This window comes from Thermobia domestica, chromosome 3 (assembly GCF_964235325.1).
Source record: "Thermobia domestica chromosome 3, izTheDome1.hap1.1, whole genome shotgun sequence".
NCBI classification, from domain to species: domain Eukaryota; kingdom Metazoa; phylum Arthropoda; class Insecta; order Zygentoma; family Lepismatidae; genus Thermobia; species Thermobia domestica.
This window is the reverse complement of record NC_137456.1, coordinates 338772352-338798241: the sequence shown is the minus strand read 5'-3', so window position 1 is coordinate 338798241 and position 25890 is coordinate 338772352. Positions and strand designations below refer to the sequence as shown.

Below are 25890 nucleotides of genomic sequence, written 5' to 3'. Positions count from 1 at the left end.
CAGTTCTCACGTATGCAGGTAAAATTACACAGCAAAAATTACTATCAAAACTTCTGTTGGAACTCGGGTCTGTTGGAAATATTTAACTCTTTAGGTTCTCATTCATAATTTCGTGAACGTATGCACAATAAGTTCTTTGCTTGTAGCCAGTGAAACAAGCACCCGATACCTCTAAAACAGTATATCAAAAATACCAATGCTTCAACTTTTGAATTCCACAGATCGTTCCGTATACAGAGCCAGGGTAAACTTATTGTACACTGGCTCAGAATCGTTGCACTTTCACAGTCATACTTTTGGCTGGATTGAAATATTGACCAGTTTCAAGACGCATTTCTACAAAGAAAAAGAAACTTTAACTAAGAAAGTATAAGTGTAATGTGTATTTTCTTCGGAATCCGTTGGTGAATCCTCGAAATACGATATTTTTTTAAAATTTTTATTTTAAATGTGTCCTTCTTTTCTAGTTTCGGCCTTTTGAATATTTATATAGGTTAAGTGTTAATCCAACATTAAGAATATTGTATCATAATTTTCAATCCCTCTATCGCGTAAAAAAGGTTATACCATGTATAAGCCATTAAAACTAAGATGATGTACTGAAGAAAAATTTCCCACAAGGTGCTCTCCTTTGAATATTTTTGTGTATTAACTCGCGAACAAAACCGGTAATTTGAACTAGATTTACTTAAGAAAAAATTGTGATTCTGTGGCCCGTTTTGCCAGTTCACATAAGTAAACGGGAAATTGCGTTATTTATATGAATAATGATGAAAATATTTTGTTTGCCTGATTTTTTTTTTTTTAATTTTGTGCCACGAGACCTTCTGCAGTTTTAGACGTTTTCATGTTAGAATACCGAAACTAGTCTATATGTAGTGTTTAAGATGTATGGGTTCACAGCTGAATAATTTTTCATGACATTCCAACAGAAATATAGGTATCCTAGTTTATTTTCTTTTATATGCTGGCAAAGCTGTGATCACTAAACTGCATCAGATGGTGTGTAATGAATATCTGTGCAATACATCTTATTAGGAGATCAGATCGGAAAGCAACGCGCAGTATTTTTTCCCCAAAAAAATTAATATACCAAAACCAAACAAAGCACAAAAAAAGTTACGTATTTCATCCACTTTTCTACAGTCACCAACTTTTTCCATACATGTCTATCAGCGTGGTACCGGTTTCAGGATGCCCTGTTCATGAAAGTCTGTTATGGTGGAGTATAGGAATGTGCGGACTGCTGTTTTCACTTCCGTATCTGTCGCAAAATTTTGACCGGTGAGGAATTTCTTCATGAGAACATAGAGATGTGAAAGTGAGAGACGAAAGAGACTTGTGGACTGGCAGTAATGATGAAGTTTGACGTTGTCACCATTATTGTAGCGGAGTTTGTCACGCAGGTTACGACGCAACGTTAACCAAAGTTTTAATTTACGCTGCAGCATTTACAGTTGTCCAGTGTTTAACAAATCCCCCCAAAAAACTACAAACGTCCCAGAACACTGTGACAAGCACTTTTCTCGCAAATTGAATTACGTTTAGTTTTTGTCGTGTTGGAAACCAGTATGTTTCCACTCCATAATGACGTGCTTGGTCTCGGGCGTCTAATAGTATGCCCAAGACATCCACGATTGCATAGAGATGGCATATCGCGTTAGGTGATCCAAGCATGTCATCATTCGCTGAACTTCGTGGTTATCTGTCAAGTTCTTAAGCACCTAGCGAGTACCAACTTTATGGAATTGCAATGTGTCCTGAGCAAGGTCGTACACTACAGCATAGTAAATGTTGAATTTCTGCAATAAGGTTCGCACGTGCACACGATGGTCACTTAGAATTGCTGGCTGGATGGCGCTGATAATCTGCGGTGTTGAAGCTGTTACCGGGTGCCTGGAGCTTGGGGGAATGCACAATAACTGGAAACATTGCAACAGTCCATATAATCGTCTCCATATACGGTACGCATGTTACAGTAATTTTCTCTTGGTGTATGCCCTTTGATTCATTGAAATCTAATCGTAACTCGCTTCTCTTCACATGTGAGGGAAAGTAACAGGACGCCATTTTTCTTTCGTAGTTCAAGTTTGTGTCGCTAGAGCTACATAGGAAAACAAAGAAATCTCTGTAGCACAAATTTCAAGCAATCTCGTCATGCAATTTCTCCATTCCAGCTGGAATACTTGGGGAGAAAAAATTTTGTGGTTTATCGATCTGCCTTCGAATTTAAATCATATGGTAATTTTATGTATTTAGGAAACAACGGGAATTTCCCGTTTTCGTTCCTTAAAGCCAATAACACTTGCCCACTGGTTTTCAGTAAAGATTTTAATTACGAGACCCGAAAATAACGTAAGAAGAATGTCTTTTTAAGCTGATGCTGGCAACCCTCCAAACTTGAACCGCCACTACAAACCAGGTAAGGGAGCTTTACGAGGCAGTTAATATCAGACGCACATTTTCTCGATTTATGTTGTTTATCCTCAATCTTTTTCACGGTTAATCGTCTATCCTCTCAGAGAAGTTCCCTCTCTCTCTGCTCTCTTCCATCCATATTGTTGTAAGTCGCCCACTACGATGTTCATCTTCGATTTCTGTTCTGCCTTCCGCAAACATTTTGTACCAACAATATACCTCTGCTATTGGTAACAGTATATTTCCAAAGGCCTGCTAAATCTTCCGGTACGTTATCGAGGCAGTCTCACCAAGTTTCATACAGAAGGCGATTGCGTAGCACTGGTCAATATTACGTGCTTCCGTTGTTGTGACAGGGGTCGAACATACGATCGCACTCTTTAACTTCTAACTTTACAATAAAAAATATTTCGTGCGTTCCACGTGCTGTGCTATTGGAGCAGGCCCAAGGCTACTCTCTGGCGACGGTTTCACACTGCAGCGTTGCCAGCAGAAGCTGAAACAATTTTCTTATTACTTTCTTGTCGAATTTCGTATATTGTAAATTTCACCTTCGTAACGTAGTCCACTTGTCAGATACTCTGCTTTGGCGTAAAGTTTTTCTTTTACTCATAGAACACTGGTTCTAATGATAGTAACGTAAAAAGACAATAAAAAGTAACAAAATGGGGAGACAAAGTGCTCATCTGTGTAAAGTATACATTCAAGGTATTCACATGTTTCCTGAAACTATAGCAGAAAACTTGTATCTCAACTGTAAGTACTGATAAATATTATTTTGAATGTTACTTTTCTCCCTCTTAAATATAGCATTTTCCAATACACCTGTGCATTCACCCGTTTATTTTAAAGGATAAGCTTACGCTAATTTTCCTTCTTTGACAAGAATGACACATGAGATGATAATTTTTGACGTGTATTTCTTGATCTTCCTTGTCTCCTTATAATACCAATTTGAATGAAAGCAACATGATAGAAACTCAGGTAAAGGTAGGTACTGAACAAAATAGCTAACTTATTTTAAAAAGTAAAGCTGCCTTTCTTTTATAATTAAATGTATACCATGTTACTTTCGTTTTGTTAATATTCAGGGCGTAGCATTCTCAAACGTTCTTATTTAAGAAGAGTGCTTTTTTCACTTAGATGTATATCAATAGACTTGAAGATTGTATAACGGTTTAAATCTTAATATCTCAGAGCATTCAAGTGATATTAGAAGCACTAGTAGAGATTAGCATACTGCTTGAAATTACGTATTTTGTACAAAATTTTAAAAATGGTTATAGTCTTGTTTTCTTTCTTTGTCATAATACGAACAGTTTTGGTAGTTGTAATTGCAAAAGTCTCTCGGAATTGCTAAATTATATACCACAAAAATTTTTTGATTTAGTACACAAGTACTGTCAGTGAGAGCGTACCACCATTTTTACATGTAATCAGATGTTCATTCCATGGTGTAAGGTGGTAGTATGCATTTGAGTGAAATCCGATAACTGATAGATAAATGTAGATGCGATTTGAGATATCAATTGAAATGACATGCTTTTCTTTGGAGAGCAGAAATGATACTAAAACACCTCAATAGTTCTCTTCTCCTAATATCTACAAGATTTTATGTAATATTACAATAGTATTATAAATCAGTTTATGGGGGGGAAAGTGCAAAACATCGTATCTCCACTTTTTTGAAATTTTAGATTTTGGGTGCATTCAATTTCCCACATCTGATTCTACGTGCGTGTGAGAGATCGTAAACGAAAACCCGGTAAAGAAAAACGTGAAAAAAATAACTTTTAAAACCTGGTATCGCAAATAAGATAGTGTAAAATCAGAACAGATTTATTGCTATCCTGAAAGTTTGGTTATGGTGAGTTATGAGGTATAGCACTTTCGCCATTCTAAAACTTATTATTACCTTGAAAAGCCTCACGATAAAAATTCAATATTTTTGTTGTTCTATTTTAGATGGAAACTTCTGCATTTCTTTGTTGTTCCATATAGTGTACCTAGATTTCCACTCAATATTTTACTGAATTTATTACAGGATCAATACAAATGAAAAACCTCACACATGCAAAGAGTATGGACCCAAATTTGGTCAGCGTTCATGTTCAGCTAAACACTTGTTGACACATAGAAATGATAAACCTCACACTTGCCAAGAGTGTGGAAACAAATTTAATTACCGTTCAGGTTTAGCTGTACCCATGTTAATACATACAGGTGAAAAACCTCACACATGCAAAGAGTGCGGCAAAAAATTTAGTCATCGTTCACGTTTGGCTCCACACATGTTAATCCATACAGGTGAAAAATCTCACATATGCCAAGAGTGTGGTAGGAAATTTAATCGACGTTCAAATTTAACTAAACACATGTTAATACATACTGGTGAAAAACCTCACACATGCATAGACTGTGGTCACAAACTTCGTGAGCGTTCAACTTTCGCTAAACACATGTTAATACATACAGGAGAAAAACCTCACACATGCAAAGAGTGCGGCAAAAAATTTAGTCGACGTTCATATTTGGCTAAACACATGTTAATACATACAGGTGAAAAACCTCACACATGCAAAGACTGTGGTAGGAAGTTTAGAGAACGTTCATCTTTAACTAAACACATGTTAATCCATAAAGGTGCAAAACCTCACACATGCAAAGAGTGCGGCAAAAAATTTCGTCAGCGTTCAACTTTAGCTAGGCACATGTTAACACATACCAATGAAAAATCTCACACATGCCAAGAGTGGACACAAATGTGGTCAGCGTTCTAGTTTAGCTAGACACATATCAATACTTACAAAAGAAAAAGCCCACACATGCCTAGAGTGTGGAAAGAAATTTAATTACCGTTCTGATTTAACTAGACACATATTAATACATACAGTTTCAAAACCTCACACATCCAAAGAGTGCGGCAACAAATTTAGTCAACGTTCACATTTGGCTACACACATGTTAATCCATACAGGTGAAAAACACATATGCGAAGAGTGTGGTGGAAATTTAAGCGGCGTTCAAATTTAGCTATACACATGTTAATACATACAAGTGAAAAATCTCACACAAGCAAAGACTGTGGTAAGAAGTTTAGTCAACGTTCATACTTAGCTAGACAGATGTTAATCCAAATGTCAAAAATTTATTGATCGTTCACATTTAACTAGGCACAAGCTAATACATACAAGTTAAAAATTCACATATGCTAGACACAAGTTAAAACATACATGCATATAACCTCATAAATGGGAAGAGCGTAGAAACAAATTTTGTCAGCGTTTAAATTTAGTTGCACACATGTTAATACCTACAGGGTGAAAAACTCACACATGCTAAGAGGGTAGGAATAAATTTTTTCGACGTTCACATAGAGCTGCACACATGTTAATACATTCAGGTGGAAAATTTCACATGTGCGAGAAGTCGAAATAAATTTAGTGAACGATCAAAGTTGGTTAAACATACGTTGATACATGCCTGTGAAAAACATTACTTATCACAAAGTTGTGGGAGATTTTTTCGACGTTCAAATTTGACTAAACATATCTTGATACACAGTTAAAAAACCTCATACACTCCAAGACTGTCAGGGGGCGCGGTGGCTCAGTGGTAGAGCGTTCACCTCTGGTGCTTGGGGTCCCGGGTTCGATCCCAGCCCCCGCCAAGTGAACTTTGTGGTGGACAAACACCGTGCTCGTGGGTTTTCTCGGGGTTCTCCCGTTTCCTCCCACTTTCTTCATTCCACCATTTCACTCATCTCTCATCATCACCGTCTCCTTTAGCCTAACCGGCATAACCGTGGGACGTAAAACTTAAAGATTTCATTTCATTTTTCCAAGACTGTCAGTACAGATTTCGTCAAACTGCATTTGTTTATACATACGTTAATACATATAGGTGAAATTTCTCTTCAATGGCAAGTGTTTGAAGTTGATTTTGAGTTTAATATCCCGTTCTGCAGCGAGACTAGGTGGACTTTCTTATAAGCGTGGTATCCAAAACACGAGCTACCGCCGGGAATCGAACCCAGGATTCCCACACCAAAGGTGCGTACGGTAACGGCTTAGCCGTAAAGGAGCTTCCATGCAAAAAATTTGGGATACGATTTGTGCAAAATTACATTTGGCAGAAGGCAGTCATTAACACAGAAAAAAGAGCTCAGTGTGTGAAAAGTGATTTGGTTTAAGTTCAATTTTGGCAAATCATATGTTAGCACACGCTAATGAGAAAGCTGATATATCGAAGGAGTGTGGAGAAGAAAGATTTTGGAAAAGATCAAACACTGCAAAGATATTAAAACATGAAGGTTATAAAGCTCACAGGTGCCATGAGTTTATAAATTTTTCTCGCAAATTCAATTTTTGTAAAACACCCACACAGCACAGGCTCATTCAAAAATGATCCAGGAATTTAGCCGATTCAGGTCGTCTAAATGAATGGAAGATGGACCAACATGTTACGTGCGAACTGCGTCCATGAGAAAGTAAACATCCATTGATACTTAACCATTAACATATTGTGTACCTTAACAGAACAGTAAGAGGATGTCCACTGAACGTTTGTATAGATCTTAATAGTACCCCATGCCACGTCCATTAAATGTCCGCTTTTTTTAAGAGTCAGTGGGTCAGTGAGGGGCATTGCGGACGTAAGTAGATTTTCAGTATATGTGATCAAGACATCGATGTGTACGTTTATAGACGTTCATTTGTCATGAATGTGAACCCTAATAGAGGTAAATCTTTTGTCGAAAATTTTTCCAGTAAACCTTCAGGAATTAGAATGTGTGCCCAGTGGACACCAGATACGTACCTGCATAAAAGTGCAATGTATGCCGTGCGGATGTCAGTAACTGAGCTTTATGAACGTACACAGACACCCAGTATTCTGCCGTAGACGTAAAACGCAGGTAAAACGAACGTTTAGTCCACTGGACGATTCATACGTAGATCGAGGGACGTTTCATAAGTATATAGTGGGACGTCCACTAGATGTTAGACAATCTCTGTGTGTGCGACTATGGATGTGAAGAGGCGTCGAATGTCCAAATTAAAGGCAGCTCGTAAGGGAAATCTTATAGGTAAAAATATAGTTTTCTCGTGCCGAACTCATCCATTAAACGTATATTTTAATATAACAATATACAACATTAATTCAGTAGAAGAGGTTGCTTTTCTTTCCTTAGTTCCAGACAAGAAACCTCTTGATTTTACCGAAATGCTTTTCGTTAGGAGACGCCTCTAATTTTGGCTACATGCTTCGTCTATAGCGGTAAAACAGCTCGTCATACCAACGTACCTGTGGAAACAAAATTGACGAAGTCAAAACATTGAAGTCTACAATAAAGGCTATATAAAAAGTGGATACCAATCGAGCAGTATTTCGAGAAACATTGTAAAATGTACTTCAGCAATCAGGTATTTGACTTTTACGCGGATATTATATTTGTATTACATTAACTCTGGAATACATTAAGTAACTAAACAACTGTTAAGAATTACTCAACTACATATTAAAAATCTTCTACAAATAAAGATAAAAGTATATACGCCCTTGGTTTGGCTTTACTCTTCAAGATAATATCTACTACAAAACAAAGAATTAAACACTGCTTCCTCGCGCCTATAATACGTGTAATTCTTCCCCACGTGCAGGCAAAGCTTGATAGTATAATTATGAATACATGCATTCCATGTAATTAAATTATAATGGACAGGAGTGACTGACTGTATTTACGCGATTGACTGTACGAAATTGACTTCAATTTTGGTTATTATGTCCACTTGCTTCACAATTTTGGCCCACAAATGAACCTTTCATTTTTTGTCCAAAAAAATCTTTCAAGTTAAACGTATAGTAAACATATTTAAACATCAAAAATGTGCTCGATAGGATTTTTTTTTTTTGTAATTTTCAACTGGCTGTCTTCAGCAACGAAACTGAAATAAAAAATCACATATTAAGACATCAATATTGTCATTAAATCCTTCACATTCAGTTACACATACACATTCATCAATACAGTTATAACTAAAATTAAACAGGTAATTGGCAACACATACAGCGTACATATGCCTAAATATGTCCAGTGGAGATTCAATGTACGTGTACAGTGCCTTAATCAAAGGTTTTGGGACACCCAAGAACGTGCCCCCTTACGACGGCTTTGCCCTTATGTATTGAAAGCGACGATATGAAAAACATCTTTGGCGAAGCATTTCTATAGCTAATAAGCTGGCTGGATTTTCTTAGTTTGCCGCCAGATGGAACCGTGGCGCTGGTGTAGCTTGTTTGGAACGCTCCCTCCACTCCCTCATACCATCAACTTTTGTGGCTCCCCTCCAGATCCACCTCCTCTGTTCTGCTTTGGAGTCCCCTTGTTCTCTCTCTTCCACTATTCTTACCCTAGGTTAATCTAGGAGGTAGACTATATAAGGAGTCTAGAGATGACATAGATAAGTTCTGGTTAGCAGAAAACTATGAACTATCGAATTGATCGGATGTGTTTTAAGCAGTATCCGATAAATCAAGATATAGCGGGACTTAATCTTTTTGCTGAGAGTCACTGTAGCATGTAGAGTTCGACTTCAAGTAAGTAAGATGCATCACCCTTCACACAGCAGAGGTTAGTCCAACGCACTACTCTTTCCTTTCGAGTTTTATTCCAATCGACTCTGTCTCTTCTTGTTATTTTTCTCTTTTACTACTTTTCCCTCATTCCGGAATTTGAACAATAAGTTGAAGGAATAACAGAAAGCGTGGACACATTCTTAAACTCGATTCTTTGGAACATAATGTTCATTTTACTCGGACCTCACTCACTCTCGCACTCACAGTGGCAGTTGGCCCTCGCCCTCATTATTGTCTTCATTCTGGAAACTTGTCCTCGCGAAGGGAGTTGTCCATCACCCTCGCCTCGTAGTGGAAGTTGGCCCTCGCTCTGGCGATGGGAATTGTCCATCGCCCTCGCTTGCCCTCACCCTCATGCTTGAAATTGGCCCTCGCAGTGAAAGTTAGCTCTCGACCTCGTTCAAACTCGTCCTCATGAGGATTTTTGTCCATCGCCCTCGCGTTCCTACTGGAAATTTCTTCTCGCCCTCGTTAACTTTCATCCTCGCGTAGGAAGCTGTCCTTCGCTCTCTCCCACATATCATTGAGTATTTCTTTAAAATACCTCCTAAACAAAGAAAATTAAACATTCCACCGTATAACTTAGTCCGTAATACCTAAAATGGAACAAATCATTGACCACTCGACGCTTAATATTACCATGAATATGTTCAGGTAAAATTTGAATAGAGGTTCCTTTAAACCTTTCGGTTCAAAACTTGTGTTGCCCATGGGACGAGTCGACACTAGAAATAAGAAAAATAAATTGAAGTGTTTGAGTTTTACGTCCCACGGTAATATGTGGTATATATTTCTTATTTGCAAAAATAATTGGCCCATTTTTTAATGTTAGTTTTGTGTGATGAGGAAGATACCTCTACTAAATTCAAAGAAATCTTTACGTCATCACAGGACGAAGTGTCGTTTGCCCCTCTTCTTAGTGTCCCTATTGCGGCAGATTCAGATCATCGGAGAAACCTTTCTCTGCCCCCAAAGAGTCCGTCGTGAATCCTTGTCAGGATTCCAGTCCAAGATTGCCTTATAGCTGCAGATAAAATCTTAGGCTTTATAGCTGCAGATAAAATCTTTTCTTCGGGTACTGTAAATTGAAGATTCGTTCTGACGACCTTTCCAAAGAATGCGTATTGGTTGGTTAGTAGGTAATATTGTCTGATGTCTAATAATAATGCCGTATTTACTCGCGTAATTTTCGCACTTTTTTAGAGGAAAAAAGTTGTTTTGAAACAAGTGTGCGTAAATTATGCGGGGGAAAAAATTAGCCACATCAGTGAACATCATCTAATTTTTTCCCACTCAAAATAACACGAAAATACCGGTACACATTTTCTTTGTAGCAAGAATTGACAACAAACAACTAATTCTAAATTTGTAGAAAAATAACATTAAAAAATTGATTAAGAAGCCGTGTGGTTTCTTACAAATCACTGCCAAATCCTTGCGTGCGCAAATTACGCGAGGAAAATAAAATATACAGAAAATGCTCTTCAAAATTGGGATGTGAAAATTATGCGAGGGCGAAAATTACGCGCGTATTTATGGTAATAATAATAACATGTGCCCGAACGAACTCTATACTACTGCATAAGAACTATTTAAGAAATTATCATATTTAATGTGTTTTTAGCAGGACAATATGTCTTCAAACAATTAAAAGTAGAGGCTGTTCCTGAGGGAACTCATATAGTTACAAATTTAAAGGTTTCTTGCTTCAAAGTAACTAGTAAAAAGATAGTATAATGAAATTAGAAGATGCAGGGCCCGACTGGGAACACTATTCCGGGACCACAGCTTCCCAACTAATTTGCAAATACAGTATATTGCATATACTAGAGTGTGTACTTTGAACGTATAAAACTTTTTTTGTGTGGAACAACAACATATTGCTTGTTTCCAGAAACTTAACATAAACTATTCATCTAATAATTAAGCGCAAGACGAACTGAGGGAACGGAACCAGTCGAAAGAACTGAGTCCGAGCCCGAGCAAGCCCAGTGCAAAATGGCAATCTATGATCAAAACTCATTCAATCAAGTCTTTTTCCATCTAATCTACTGCATTCTGTTGGTTCTCTCACTGCTTGTGTTCGTTCAGATATCAGCGCTCTTAAGATTATGTCATTTACTGCTGAATGACGTGAGTCACTGTCTGTCCATCAGTAATCTTTAAACGTGAGAGTGTAGACACTTTTTAACTAAAAAAGTCTTTAGATAGGCAGGGCAACAATGAGGCACACTCGCTTCTAAACGTAGCGCTATTTCTATCAGGAAACTTTCATGGCAAGCATGTAAATATTATATTCATTTGCATTATTATTTTTAATAATTATGTAGAAGCACACAAGAGAAATTCTCCACAGCAATTAAGTGAAAGAAAGAATACGAATATTCCATAATCTTACTATGACATCAGTTATCATATAGCGGACATATCAGATGTTATTTTAAATATTATATTCTTCTAAACAATGGTCAAACTGCAAATTCAAAATAGTTGTTGTCAAGAAGGCTTGTCCGTCTCCCTCGCTTGCCTTCGTTCTCGCGAAGGAAATTGTTCTACTCCCTCGGGCAACTCACGCCCTCGTTCACTCGCCTTCGCGCACCCTCACCCTTCCAGTAACAATTGATCCTCGCCCTTGCGAAAGGATTTGTCCATCGCCCTCGCGCTGAAGACGCGTCCTCGCCCTGGCGAAGGGAGTTGTGCATCGCCCTCACTCGCCCTCGTATTGGAAATTTTCCCTAGCCCTTGCGCATCCTCGCTGCCGAAACTTCTCACCCTCGTGCAATCTCGTCTTCGCGAATGACGTTGTCCATCGCCGTCGTCCTCGTGTTGGAAATATCTCCTCATTCAACCTCGCTTCATTGTGGGCGAGGGAGCTTGAGGGTGAGGATGCCCTTGAGAGGGCCACCCTCGCGATGGTGAAAATCTCTGGAATAGTGTATCGGGCAAAATTATAGACGTTAATCTTAGCGATTTATGTAATCACGACACATATAAGAAATTAATGTCTCACATAGTTATGTTTCCTCTCTTGTACTCATCTTGTATATCTATTCTAATATTGTAATAAACTCTGTTATGTCTCGTTGAACTTCTCCTAGGGGGATATTATGATAATATGATTAGAGACAACAAACAACTGAGCTAGGACTTCGATATGTATTCTCTATGAGCTTCACTTCATACCAGCGAATCAAAAAAGATAGGAGTATCTGGATTAAATGGAGGGTGTTAACTAATTACAGCCCCGTTTGGAAGGAAGGAGAGAGAGAGAGAGAACCAATTCCAAATCCGTACAAAGCAAAGCTCTATAATGAAAATTGTCCTAAATGGAATAGCGTGTGCTTCTTGCCACGAACACACACTATGTGGTTCGTATCACGCCTCTCAAACACGTTGGAGCCCTCAAACAGTTAGTGATCGGCTGCCGGATTACAACCGCTGGACCGCGTCATCTTCAGTCACCAAGTCACCACAGCACCGTAAAGGTTGATGGAGTTTCGCCAGGTATGAATGGTGAACTCTACACAGTAACTATACACCCCAACAACCCCAACTGTAATAGTTGGTGTCAACCTCCGGTGGTACTGACGTTTTACTTTTACACTCGTTTGTCGTTTGCCCAGGCTTGTGCATCGGTGAGACCAGTGCTACAATGTACCAGAGATACAGTTTCATTTTTATATGTAAAAATACACACTTGGTTTCAGCATTTAAGTATTACTACCGTTTTGTGTTTTTCTTACAAGTGAATCATGAAAATAATTACTTTCATTGGTGTCGTAGTATACCTGCTAAATAGTATGTAGTCAGTGAACAGTGATGTATAATACCGGGATAGTGCTGAACCTACAAATACAGATATGAAAACGATTATAATAAGTAAGTAGTTTTGAATGTAATTTCTCAATCGTTTCCTTATCTGGAGCATAGTATTAACGCACCATTATTCTCTTTGAGCTCTATTATGTGACGTTCGCTAATAATCCTCGATTAGATCAGAGCCTATGTTAATTTCGTGTTGCGTCAAAGTGAAACATCCTCTCTTTTAAGTATAAGACAGCAAAAAATATTGTATAACGGAAGTGAACAGATTACACGAAGTAAATTGAATTTTATTTTATCTATATTATCCAAATGATAATACAGCAATAATCTTAATACTCGTTCTAGAAAAATAGACAGGAGAAGGAAACGTAACTATCCTCTTAAAGCAGGAAAAGAATTCTTTATTTTTAATCATCTTGTATGTCACTTCCTGATGAAGTAATTCTTCGCGAATTAAATTATTTCTGCTGTATGCATGTTTTTACAATAGGATCTAGGTTAAATCATAGCGTTGCTACAGATATATGTTGAGCCATTAATGAAATAAAAAGAAAAATTGAACACTAGAACCATGTGTTTTCCGCAGTAAATAAAAACACTGGCGCGAAGTAGGGAAATCACATTGCCCAGCTGGCGATGGAAAACCTTATTATATATGGGATTCATATGGCAATGTTTATTGTTTATATAGTGATAAAGGAAAAGTATACGCTATTCCTCAATTTAGTCGATGGCAACATAGTAATGCGCCGAAGTATATTGATACGTAGGATAGAACCTTGTATTTAGATCCTCCCACTCCGACTTCTGACGTGCAAGAACCACGTGAGATCGGTTGTGAAACAACCCGCTTAGCAGTTTGTAGTTATGCAGGACCTGCGCTTAATCCTCCACAAGGAAACTAGAAACCGATTCCATTACTTCGAACTTTGGTTCTTGAATCGGAAATAGAGAAATGCCGTCTGGAATGAATGCTAGGGAGTTGAGAAACAAAAATAATTTACAAGAGGAATTAGAGGTAGCAGAATGGTGGCTGGTCAGGTAGATACGAGGACCACTATAGAGTTATAATTTACATCAGGCGTTTTTTCCTATTAGAGAGTCGAACCCAGTTCGTCAGAAAGGAATAGACAACGAAATTTTAGAAAATAAATCTCCTAAAACCGAAAATGGCAGTAGGAAAGAAGCCTTCCTCTATTTGCGTGAACCTGACAGTCCGGAAACAATTTACTTCCCAGTAAAATACGAACCATCTGAGATTCCATCTCAACCTGCGTTAGAACAGTTTGACTAGGAAACTCATAAAGCTATTATTAGAAACTAACTTAGCGGCGTCGATATAAGCATTAAACTTGACTTGGCTGATACGGGTACCGAACCCAGTGCCTCCAAATAGCAACTACTAAGTGCATACAAAGAAAATGATCCGTACTACTCAAATATTAGTCAGGACGACGAAATAGTAAAACGACTTAGGACATAATGACAAACTGACTTATCGCCAGTGATAGGAGCATCAGCAACACCACTGATTAGAGGAAATAAAAATAAGGTACAAACCACCATGGTTCGTTGCATGGACTAGGGTGTAGAAATATGATGTTTACTTTTTAAGCAGATCCGATCATTCCTAGCGAGAACTTATCACTAATAGATCATGTAATTGTAACCGCTATAGTGTAATCTGGTCGCTGTCCGTGGCTCCTGGTACTACCAATAAGTATCTTCCTGATACTTTAACTTACCTGGACAGGACGATGAAGGACCTCTCCAAGAAAAGGTTACAAACTGTTTCCAAATCGCTCGTCGGTCTCAATAATGCGATGAGCATTAGGCGCCGAGAGTTTCGGGCGTCTCGTCTCGAAAACCGCAGGGACGATCAGACGGTCATCCAGACCATAACGCACTGAAACACCACTCATACAAACAACGAAAACACGCTTGATTAAATAACACTATACTTATTTATTAGAACACTATTGTATAAAAAAATAAGGAAGAGGAATTCATGCAACACTGAACACTAAATATATATAATAATCTTCGTCGCTGAAATCACACTCTGCCCTTTTCAGGCAATATAGCTCTTTATATATATATGATTATAATTCAGATATCACTACAAATGCTTCTCTCACACCATTGACACACTTGGGGGATTAGCACTGGGGAAAAGTTGTCTGGATCGTCCCACGATGAATCCAATTGTTGTGCCGACAATCCCGCGGGGTAAAGATGCGTCTTCAGCAAATTAAAAAAGGTCTCCACAGTGGAATGCTGATGTTGGAGTGCGCGTGTATAACTTTTTAAACGCACAAGGTCTGCGGACCTGGGGCTTCACTAGTTGGGGCTAGCCGTAATAAAACGTCTTTCACCGGCTAATAGCTTGTGCCCCTTAACCAAAAGTTACATTTGAAGCTCGACGCGATATGCGTGGTTACGGCTTCCAGACCTGGAGTCAAACTCTCTGAGCATCCAAGCGCAAGCTACGGGTTGCAATGATCAACTAAAAAGTGTTGGCAGTTCATTTCAAAACTCACTCAGTTAACTCACCTGTATGCACATACAAACAGAATACGGAAAAGAATTTATGTTAATTTTAGTCAACTGCCTATAATGCCCTAGACACGGTGATAACTTTGGCGTGAGAAAGTACAGATAAGGGACTACGAAACAACGCAGTCGGTGCCACTTTGGTTGCTGAAACATCTGGTCAGCCCGTATTTCTCTAATCTATTATAATGTTTCCATAAGCGATTAAAGAAAGCACTTAATTCAGTTCCAAATAACCGCAGAATATACACTGTGTAAATAATAAGTCAGGGAGAAACACTGAAATGGTTAGTCACTAACTGAAATGTTCTCAGTAAAAGCAATGTTTTAAATATATATATGTGAAAAATGATGAAAGACTTCTTTGTCCAACTGTGTGGGAAAGAAGCAATTCCCATCGAAGAAAGAACTTATGTACGTTGCAGAATAAAGTATAAATCGAAAATAAAGATCACTGTCTTTACGAAATATATAGAGTGTCCACAAAAATCCTTCTATAACCTTGTGGCGTTATAGAGGGAAAAATCCTTCTATAGGGAATATCGACATCGAAGTTCAAACTGAATATCCCATGCGGAGAACGGACCGTAGTGTTCAAACCGATTCCCATAAATGATTAGCATCGAGACTAATCCGGATCTCAAAGCGTTATGTAGGGTTTCTACTGAAACCAAGCCCACAAGCTTTCCGCTGGAAGAAAAACTGTCGCACCTAGGAGACATAGATAATTTTCTTAGTGTAGTTAGGCGAGTTAGATGTTCAGATGGAATCATTAGTAATTCCAAATCCGAGGATGATGATACTGTAAAGGAAGCGTGGCTGGAATATAAATTGAACCGATTACAAGCTGAAAACGAGTCTCTCTCCGAGTTGGAATTAAAGCATTCCCACAGAAGTAACCCAGAGTTAAATCCCACCTTATTGAGTAACGAAGCAGCGCTGTTTACTCCGTTGAGCCCAGAAGACGACCTTAACTATTGTAATTGGGACACCTTAGTAGCATCCATGCCCCAGTGAACAGCTCGAGACCTCATTCCTAGTAAAGGTAACGAAGAAGATGATGACGCCAACCTTGATATTGATGCAAGACCTTCAGTGGAAGAGAATAAAGAAAATGAAGATATTTTTCCTATCCATCCTTCTAACCAGATAGAGGAAGAAATAGGAACGGATAACAACGACTCGTGGTCGTAATCTAGAGTTTTAGAAAATATCGAAAAGATACCGGTATTTGAGTATGCGGAATACGGACCTTCCATAGTGTGTTTACAGGAGATAAGAAACCAAAATCTTCTTCACCTCCTTTACAACCAAGTATAGTTCAGGAAAAGATAGTGTCAGACCTAGTAGTAGTTTATTATGTACAGCCTATACGAGCTCGAAACATAGTAAAAGTTAATCACCGACCATTAAAGAAATGAAAAGGAACAGAAAAGTGGACAGTATATCGCGCTAAAATAGTTTGTTTCTCCACCTATAGTGCGAGCTCTCCCACTACTAGTGGGCCCAATATGTTAGAAAATGCAGAAATGAGACCGGATCAAAAATACAGAGTCACAGTGTAAGGATTTAAGTAGGTTAGATTCGACGAAAACCTCGATGGAGGTCGACCCCCCCCCCCCCCACAGGACATAAATAACTGAATTTTCTTCGTATGAAAGCTATTGAAAGGAAATGACCAGCAGTCAAAGGTTAGATTTAATTCAGGACACTAGTTCAAAGCAAAACGATAACATTACTACTAAATCTGAAACATAATTTAAGACTAGTCCGTTTACAGAACCTTCGTCTCAACCTAGCTTAGAGAAACCTCAGATTCCAAATTTACATTTAGAAGAAAATTGGCCATCTCCACCACCCGCAGGTGGTCCGCACACTTTATTATTGTTACTCAATCTCGAGCATACCGTATTTACCCGGACGTAAAAATCCCGTTATTTTCAGTCGGTAAATATGAGGCTGTAAAGAATTTTCTTTCTTCCTACGAAATGATGGTACGCACATACGATTTGACACCCCATGAAATGGCGGATTATTTCCCTATTTGCTTAAATGGCCGGGCAACCGCTTGGTAGTTTGTGGAAAACAGCAAATCAGCCTACGTTGAACTATGCAGAGCTAAGAGGTAAGGTACAATTTGTTTTCCCGTCTATCCCTTATCGCGCTAATCTTGAATATGACTTAGAACATAGACCAAAAAAGTAGGCGAAGATATCATACCTTTGTTTACAAGTTAGGAAAAGGTTTTAAATACTTGTGTAGAAGTACAGATCAGTCGGAAGTGTTGCATAGGCTCAGAGTGAATTTACTACCACAGATTTTACACCAACGAATGCTTAATGTCGAAGACATAGATAAGTTAGAGCATAGATTACCTGCGAAAATATGAAATCGCGAAAGGAACTGGTGGACATATTTGCAAACTAGTCCTGGCGTCGTCCGAAAAAATGATCGTGTAGACTGGTCCTTGCTTGAAACTACTGTGCAATCTGAATCTGTTTCAGTTTGCTATTACTCTTCGAATTATGCATTGCCTAAAAGTGATCGGAAGTCCTACCAGAATAATTACTCTAATGACTAGGAGCTGGGCGCTGGCCGATGTCAACTCAGTACAGTTAAAATAAAAATAGGAGACCGCTGAACGTCACATCTAATTGACAAGGGGACAACCATTTCATCCCTATCTAGTGAATGCCTATCACTTAGGTTCCCAGTGTTGATTCGATTGAAAGTTTACGTACGAATACAAGTAGTAGGCTCCCAGCTTTCAGAATACCTACCGGAGGTCATAACGGCATGCTACATAAAAGATCACTTAAAAACCACTAGTCGAAAGTCCATTGATGTAGTATGCTACCGATATTCACCCTAAATATTTACCTCTCGCGGATAGTGATAGGAACTAAGTAGAATATCGCTGGTTCAAATACCTCTGGGTCTTCGAAATTTCCGTAAGAACACGGTCTATAATCTAGATTTATCACACGTTGAAAGATATACAAGAACAAAACAAGTGAGAGCTTCCCAAACACAGAGATTTTGTGAACAATTGAGGGAAGGAAATAGCTAACCACATATATCATACAACTATCCCAGTAATCCCCTGCTCAAATACGGCACTTTAGAAACCAGATTTTCACTAAAAAGAATCAAAACTTTTACAATTTGGGGGACGCCATTTAAAGTTTTCACAAGGAAAAAGGAGCAAAATGTCCGCCCTACGACTATTATGTCACGAGTATTTGTACGCTTAAGGGAACCGCCTAAAATTTCTTTTCCGAAGCCTATAATTACCTTAAAGAGACCGTTTCAAGCGAAAGAAAGAGTAAATGGTTTCAGACTCAACGAAGGAAATATTAACTGCAGTACTCATGAACTGGATATTGGCAGCTCAATTACCGTGGTAGAAAATGTTTCTTACTCCGTTAACGGTAGAAGAAAAACCAACAAGCCTGTCTCTTCGAAACTAGGGAGGATGAAATATTCTCCTAGAATAGCCATTGCCAACAGTTCGATAGAATCATCTACCGAGAGCTATCAGACTTGCTCAATAGGTACGAATGATCAAATGTGTGAAACATATTCTAATGAGAAGGTACCTCTAAACTGCAACTTATAGGAAGCTAAATTTCTAGAAATCTCTTCGTCAGAGGTCTCTTCGCATAGTCCCTTCAAAAAGGGCTCTCAAGAAACGATCGTTGGTGTAAGTGATGAGGTGGTAAAACTTTACACCAACGCGTTTTCAAGATATAATTACCAACCAACCTGCGTGTCCCAGCCAACGCATGCTAAGGAAGAATTACGTAAATCCCTGAATTTTGGACCGGTCTTACAACCCCATGAGAAAGACCAATTACTGGACATGTTTATGAAATTCTGAGATGTCGCCTGCGACAAACCATGTCTCTCGGCGACAACAGACAAATTCATGTGCCCGCCCCTAGAGATAACAAGAGATGTTCCTGTTTTTCAGCCTCCTTATATTGGGAGACTCAAGGAAAGAGAGAAATAATCGGGGCAGAGGTGCAGAAAATACTGGATAGCAACATTATACGAAGGAGCCGGAGCACATACTCCAGCTCCGTCGTTGTAGTTCCTAAAAATAACAATATGTATTGCTTCAGTATCGGTTACCGAAAACTTAACCTTATTCTGAATCCAAATATTTACTCGATACCGCGTATAGACGAGGTTCTAATGTTCCTCGGTGGTATACAATGTATTACTACATTGGACCGTTAATCGAAATACCACGAAATGCCCATAAAACCTACCGACAGAGAAAACTGCCTTTGTCTGTAGCAGTAGTAAGCTTGAATTTTTCTCCCGTCTGGCCTGGCTCCAGCGCCAGCTGTTTTACATAATATGATGGATGTGATCCTTTAGCATGTAAAATGGAAATATTTAATGGTCTACTTGAATGGTGTCATTTGTCCTAATCCGTCCTTTCCAGGTCTGTCAGATAGAACGGGAGCTATCCTAACCCGGCTCAATAAAGTTAATCTCAAGCTGAGTCCTAAGAAGTGTTTCTTCGCTTATGAAGAGGTCTATGTTCTCGGTCAGATTGCTGGAAAAGCGAGGCGTTCGTGTAGGCCCTGCTAAAGGTGAGGCTATTTTGAAGGTGCCCCATCCGACAACCTAAAGAGGTTAGAAGTTTTATAGGACTTTCTTCGGGCGATTTTTTAAGTGCCGTCGATGTCAAAATTTTGAAAATGAAATCAAATTTTTGACTTTTACGTCCAACAGTTATGCCGGTTAGGCTAAAGGAGACGGTGATGATGAGTAATGAATAAAATGGTGGAATGAAGAAAGTGAGAGGAAACGGGAGAACCCCGAGAAAACCCACGCACACGGTGTTTGTCAACCACAAAGTTCATTTGGCGGGGGCTGGAATCGAACCCGGAACCCCAAGCACCAGAGTTGAACGCTCTACCACTGAGCCACCGCGGCCCGTCAAAATTTTGAATCGGGGGACAATATATTATACAGGGTGGTAGGTAACTCCACCGACAAATTTGGGAGGAGATTCCTTATGCGAAATGAAAGAAAAAAGTTTATAAACATGGGTCGAAAAACGTCTCCTTTCATAGTTATGAACTACCGAAAATTCGAAATATCACAATTCAAAACATCCTGGCTTAGAAACAATAGAGCCTATCCCAAGCGGTTTAAGGAATTACACAGGAATATATATATTGACAATGAATTTATATATGTAGTAGTATTTATTTATATAGTACGATTTTTCATAATTATAAAATAAATAATAAACCTTGTGAAACCACTTGCTAAGCATTTTTCTATTTTCAGATTTTTAAATCGACGAATTTTACACAAAAAAGAGTTTCTTACTTATTTTTCCCTCTGCAAATTCCTTTATCGCATCAGAGATATCCAATTCATGAGCTCATTTTCGCTCAATATCTGTAGTCAGCATGGCCACACCCCAAAGGCGTTTCTTTGGTCATACTGTTTCTGTGATATTTATTGGTTAATTTTAACTTAGAGAATGCTTGCTCAGCAGTTGCAACTGTAACAGAAAGAGTTATATATAAACAAAGCACAATCATAAGATTTGGAAATGCTGAGCTGAGATCAGATTTGGTAATAAAATGAAGAATCTCTTCGTGGGTTGAAAGATTTGAGTCTGTCTTGAAAAGTATCTGAAAGTCTACAGTTCTCGTGGAAAGTCAATGGATAAATTGTATGCATACAGAAGCACAAAGTCATATGACTGCTTGGTGATCTCTTCTTCAAGAGTGGTTCGTAACATTTACGGGCATAAGTACGAAAATCTTTCACAATGTTCTCACATTCTTTGAAGCGTACCGTTATGTTTACTATTACGGAGTCGAGAATAGGCAATAGCACTTGTATCACGAATTCTTTAACAGGGTCAGTAAATCGCGTACCTTGTACCAATTGATCAAAGAATATTTTCGGCACTGGCTTCCTTCTTTAAAACTTATCTGAAAAATCAAATTTGTGCCAACAAGTACTGACTTCCTCTAATACTTCAGGCACATTCTTTCTAAGATCTTACTCCACTGTATAATATTTTTTTGTTTTCGTTGACACTGAGAAGCCCTACTTGGGCTCTGCAGCTTTTTTAAATTTAAACAACATTAGTGCTTCTTAGAACGTTTTCCTACAACACAAGCATTACCACGAAATGGAACTTTTCCATTTTTTGTTTAACGAAGGGTTTCTGTCCGTTATTTTTCTGTTGCAGTAAGGCACATGACGTTAAGACATTTCATGACGTCATACCTTTTTCTTTGTGTGAACACGGCATTGTGACTCCAATCCCAGCGTGTTTGAGAGAGTTTCTTCAGTGTCGTTTCATTTTCCAGGGATGTATCCTTGGGAATACAGTCTTGTATAGCCTTCCAGCGTTTTCCGCAGTAGTACTGGCAGCACTCTGCCTAACTCTTAATAATCCAATTTTGGGTCCCCATGGACCATAGTGAATGAATTAGGGATGCTTTGGCCCGGGATTGCGTCACCTATTGAAATTTTGCTTATGCTTATTCAGGGGCCGCACGCTGGTGCAAATGAATCAAGGTACCTTGGCCCTGCTATGACGTAATAGAATTGGGAGTTTTGGATCAGAGGTCATGATGATTCTTTAAAATTATTAAAAATATGGTCTTGATGATTCATTACGTTATGAAATAGTACAGGTTTACGAATGCTTTCGTTCCCTTTTATGGCATAAAAATTTGGAGATTGTTATCCATGGACTAACACGGGTGCAAATGAAATCCTTAGTTTTACGTCCCACGATTATGCCATTTAGGCTAGAGGAGACGGTGACGATAAGAAAGGAATGAACGTGTGGGAAAAATGTAGCATAATGTTGCTCACCACAAGACTATTTTCGTGATGTTTGAACCAGGGACCACATACAGCAGAGGTGAACGCTCTACCACTGAGCCACCGCACCTCTACTGGTATGAATGAATTAGAGGTGGTTGGTTCGAGCTAATATGTTCGTTTGACGTCACTGAACTGGGATTTTTAGCTTGGAACTTATAATGGCTTGTTTTGTTCCCTTTTATGGGTATAAAATTACCAAAACAAGGTTTGATCTCTTTCTTGATGATCTATTACATTATGAATTAGTAGACCTCAGTAATAGTATAAATTACTATTAGTATTAATATGAAACTCGAAAACTTTGGAGTTCCTCCGTGGCTAACCGGTTAGCGTATGCGCCTTTAACGTGGGAGACCAGGGTTCGATTCCCGGAAGAAGTTCATGCGGTTCGGATTGTTATCCCTTTGATGAGATGGATTAACACTGGTGCAAATGAAAAATCTTTAGTTTTACGTCCCACGATTAGGTTAAAGGAGACGGTGACGATGAGAAAGGAATGAAAGTGTGGGAGGAAGCTGGAGCATGGCAGGGATCACTCAGGACACATAAGATCACATTGATTTACATCAGGAGTTGGGGGGTGGGGGAATATCGCACCTCGTACTCTTTGATGAGTATAAAAATATTAAAATTTGGACGTTTTAACTTATCCTATTATCTTTCACGAGACATTTTCGTTGTATAATACAGTACAATGGTTTGCTTTTTGGGAGTTATCGTTTCCTTTGGAGCCTTACTACGTTATATGGAAGCATATTTAAAATTATTCCCTTAAATTTGATAAGTACTTTGTGATCCATTTTGTTTCGCTTCAGGTGTGAACATGGATACCTTGCAATCGTCCCGAGTTCAATTCTTGGTGCTAGTTTAGGAAATTTTGAATTTAATGTCCCCGCGAAAACGATGGTGATAGACCGAAACAGGGAAAACATGAACTTCCTTGACTGAGGATTGAAGGAGGGACCTCACACACTAGAGACAAGCGCTAAGCGACCGTACACGTGTGTTGATTACTATGCAATGGTCCCGAGTTTGATTCTTGGTGCTAGTGTTAGAAAATTTTAACGCCCCCCTTGAAACGATGATGAGAAATGATGAAATGAGAAAACATCATAAACTTACTTGCTTGCGGATTGAAGCAGAGACCTCACACATCAGACATGAGAGCTGAGTCACCATACTACATTGAGAAGTTCAGTTTGTTGATTACTATGCAATGGTCCCGAGTTCAACTTTTTGTGTTAGTTTCAGGAAATGTTGAGTTTAACGTCCCCTTGAAACGATGATGAAAAATGATAGGAGGAAACATGAACTTACTTCGTTGTGGATTGAAGGAGGAACCTCACACGTTAGAGGCAAGCGCTGAGTCACCGTACTCCATTCAGTGCGAACAGTTTCGCGTATGAAAAGAAGACGAACAGATTATGTTACATTACACATTTCAGTGCGAGCAGTTTACACTAGGTTTATGTTTCATATAGAAAGATAGAAGATCTGTGTTGCCATCTTTTTACTTCGTGTGCGACTTTGACCTTGAAGAAAACCTTGCTGACTCAGTGCTAAGCATTGACGTATACACATAACCTTATTGTTTAGTTTGCTGTATTTAGAGATGAATCAGACGTTTAGGATTGTTGGTTCGGATCTAGTTGTGTTCGCTGTAACAACAATGAATCGGTAACAATGGTCGCGTGATTTTCCAGTGTTGCCACCACTATCAGAATGAATCGATTCATTTAGTCGGAGCAGTTTCGTGACGGAAACTGATTTTTGTTTTGTACACAAAATTTTTTCTGAAACAGAATTTTGTTTGTACATAAATTTTTTTTTCTGAAACAGAATTTTGTTTGTACATAATTTTTTTTTCTGAAACAGTTTTGTTTTGTACACAAAAAAATTTCTGAAACAGAATTTTGTTTTCGTACACAAAAAATTTTTCTGAAAACATTTTTTTTTTCGTACACAAAAATTTTCTGAATCAGTTTTTTTTCGTACACAAACATTTTCTGAATCAGTTTTTTTTCGTACACAAAAAAATTTCTGAAACAGAATTTTATTTTGTACACAATTTTTTTTATTTCGTACACGAAAAAAAGTTCTGAAACAAAAATTTAGTTTGATTTTTTTTCCGTAAAACATTGATTTATTTTACCGGTAAACTGATTCAGAAAAAAGAAATTGAAATCGCAGTACAGGAAAAAGAATTTGGTTTTAGGATGTGAAATAAAACACAGAATCATGTTTCTGTACATTTATTTTAGCATGTGAAATAGAATACAGAATTTCTTTTTCTTCAAAGGAAGACGTGTCCGTGACGGGTACAAATTCTGTAAAGAGAAAATAAAACACATGAATATACATGGTAATATTTATTTTTTCCCTGTGAAAGAAGAAAAAACAGATTATTAACATAAACTAACTGATCAAGAAGAGTGAGGTGAGAAAAAGAAAAGCAAATGGGACGTACCTGAATTCCTTTTTATTTTTTCTCCACTGGTTTCTGCAAGGTGATGTCATCTGAGTTTGTCTCCGCTCGTGCATCGTTGAAGCATGTCCCATGTTGATTCTTTGCCCCATCTTTGGGAGGCGATGTTGGTGGGATTAGGGAAAAATATGGCTGTTATTCTGTTCTGGCTTTTTTATACCCATAGGGCAATGTCTCGTATGTATCTGGTATTAATCGGCGTTTTTTATAGTTAAAACTGTACTTCTTTTCTTCAGGTTTTGTGGCAAGATGATGATCGTGGGTTCTGTAAATTTATGAGGCGTGCTAATGGAGATTGTTTCACTCGATTGATTTATGATCATTTGCTTCAGACTATTGAAATTTAACTTTTGACTTGGTGTATAATTGAGTGTAAACCCACGAATTTTGCATACCTAACTGGTTGATTTCGTGTCGGGGTTGTAGATTTCCAAGGCGTACTGTTTTGGGCCACCAGACACGAATTTTTTAATGTATGCTTTTGGTCCAATTGATTCCAGTTCATTTGACATTGAACCAAGAAATACTTCTGGTTCTATTGTGGGCTGTGATGGTCGCTGCGTGAATATCACGGAATCTGTATCGAAATATAGTACTCTTTCTTGCAGCAATTCTAAATATTTGTAGAGTTCCAGACGAGCTTGACACGTTGTAAATGCTCCAAGGACAACATTAGCATTGTGATTATGTACTGGAACATCGTCTTCATACTGCCAATAAAGGTATAACAACGAATTATTAACAGGTAAAATTTGGTTGACTTTTATATCTGGAGCAGTTAATTTCTGATACAGTTCTTTGGGGTCCTTAATGATGGTCGTTTGGCTGAAATTGTCTCTTATAGCGAGTCGTCCCCAGAAGGCATTCAAACAGAGTATTGCAAGACTACGACGTGCCGAATTTGAAATTATATTTGCTGCATCCAAAGTTATGCCTTCCCGTTGTTGTACCATTTGAATATACTGCTGCTTTTCCAATTGGCAGGCCAACCAGAAGCTTCCAGCTTCGATTTCAAAAATGTGTTAATGTATTTGCTGAATAATCCGCCAGTCTTGGTTTCTGGATCATATACGGTGATGGCGTAATCCCAAATT

General features: G+C 38.4%; 1 protein-coding gene across 2 annotated transcripts in view; it reads left to right on the top strand.

Moving 5' to 3' along the window:
• The window catches only part of LOC145681250 (uncharacterized), a 33028-nt gene extending 12312 nt beyond the window's left edge, over window positions 1-20716 (top strand). The window contains exon 2 of one of the 2 annotated variants that reach the window (XM_081752812.1): window positions 4463-20716. In XM_081752812.1, coding sequence (XP_081608938.1) covers window positions 4463-5198 — 736 coding nt within the window. In that variant the 3' untranslated portion in view covers window positions 5199-20716. The remainder of the gene's footprint in view (window positions 1-4462) is intronic. The other variant, XM_081752813.1, reaches the window with a different exon arrangement.
• The last annotated feature ends 5174 nt before the right edge of the window (window positions 20717-25890 follow it).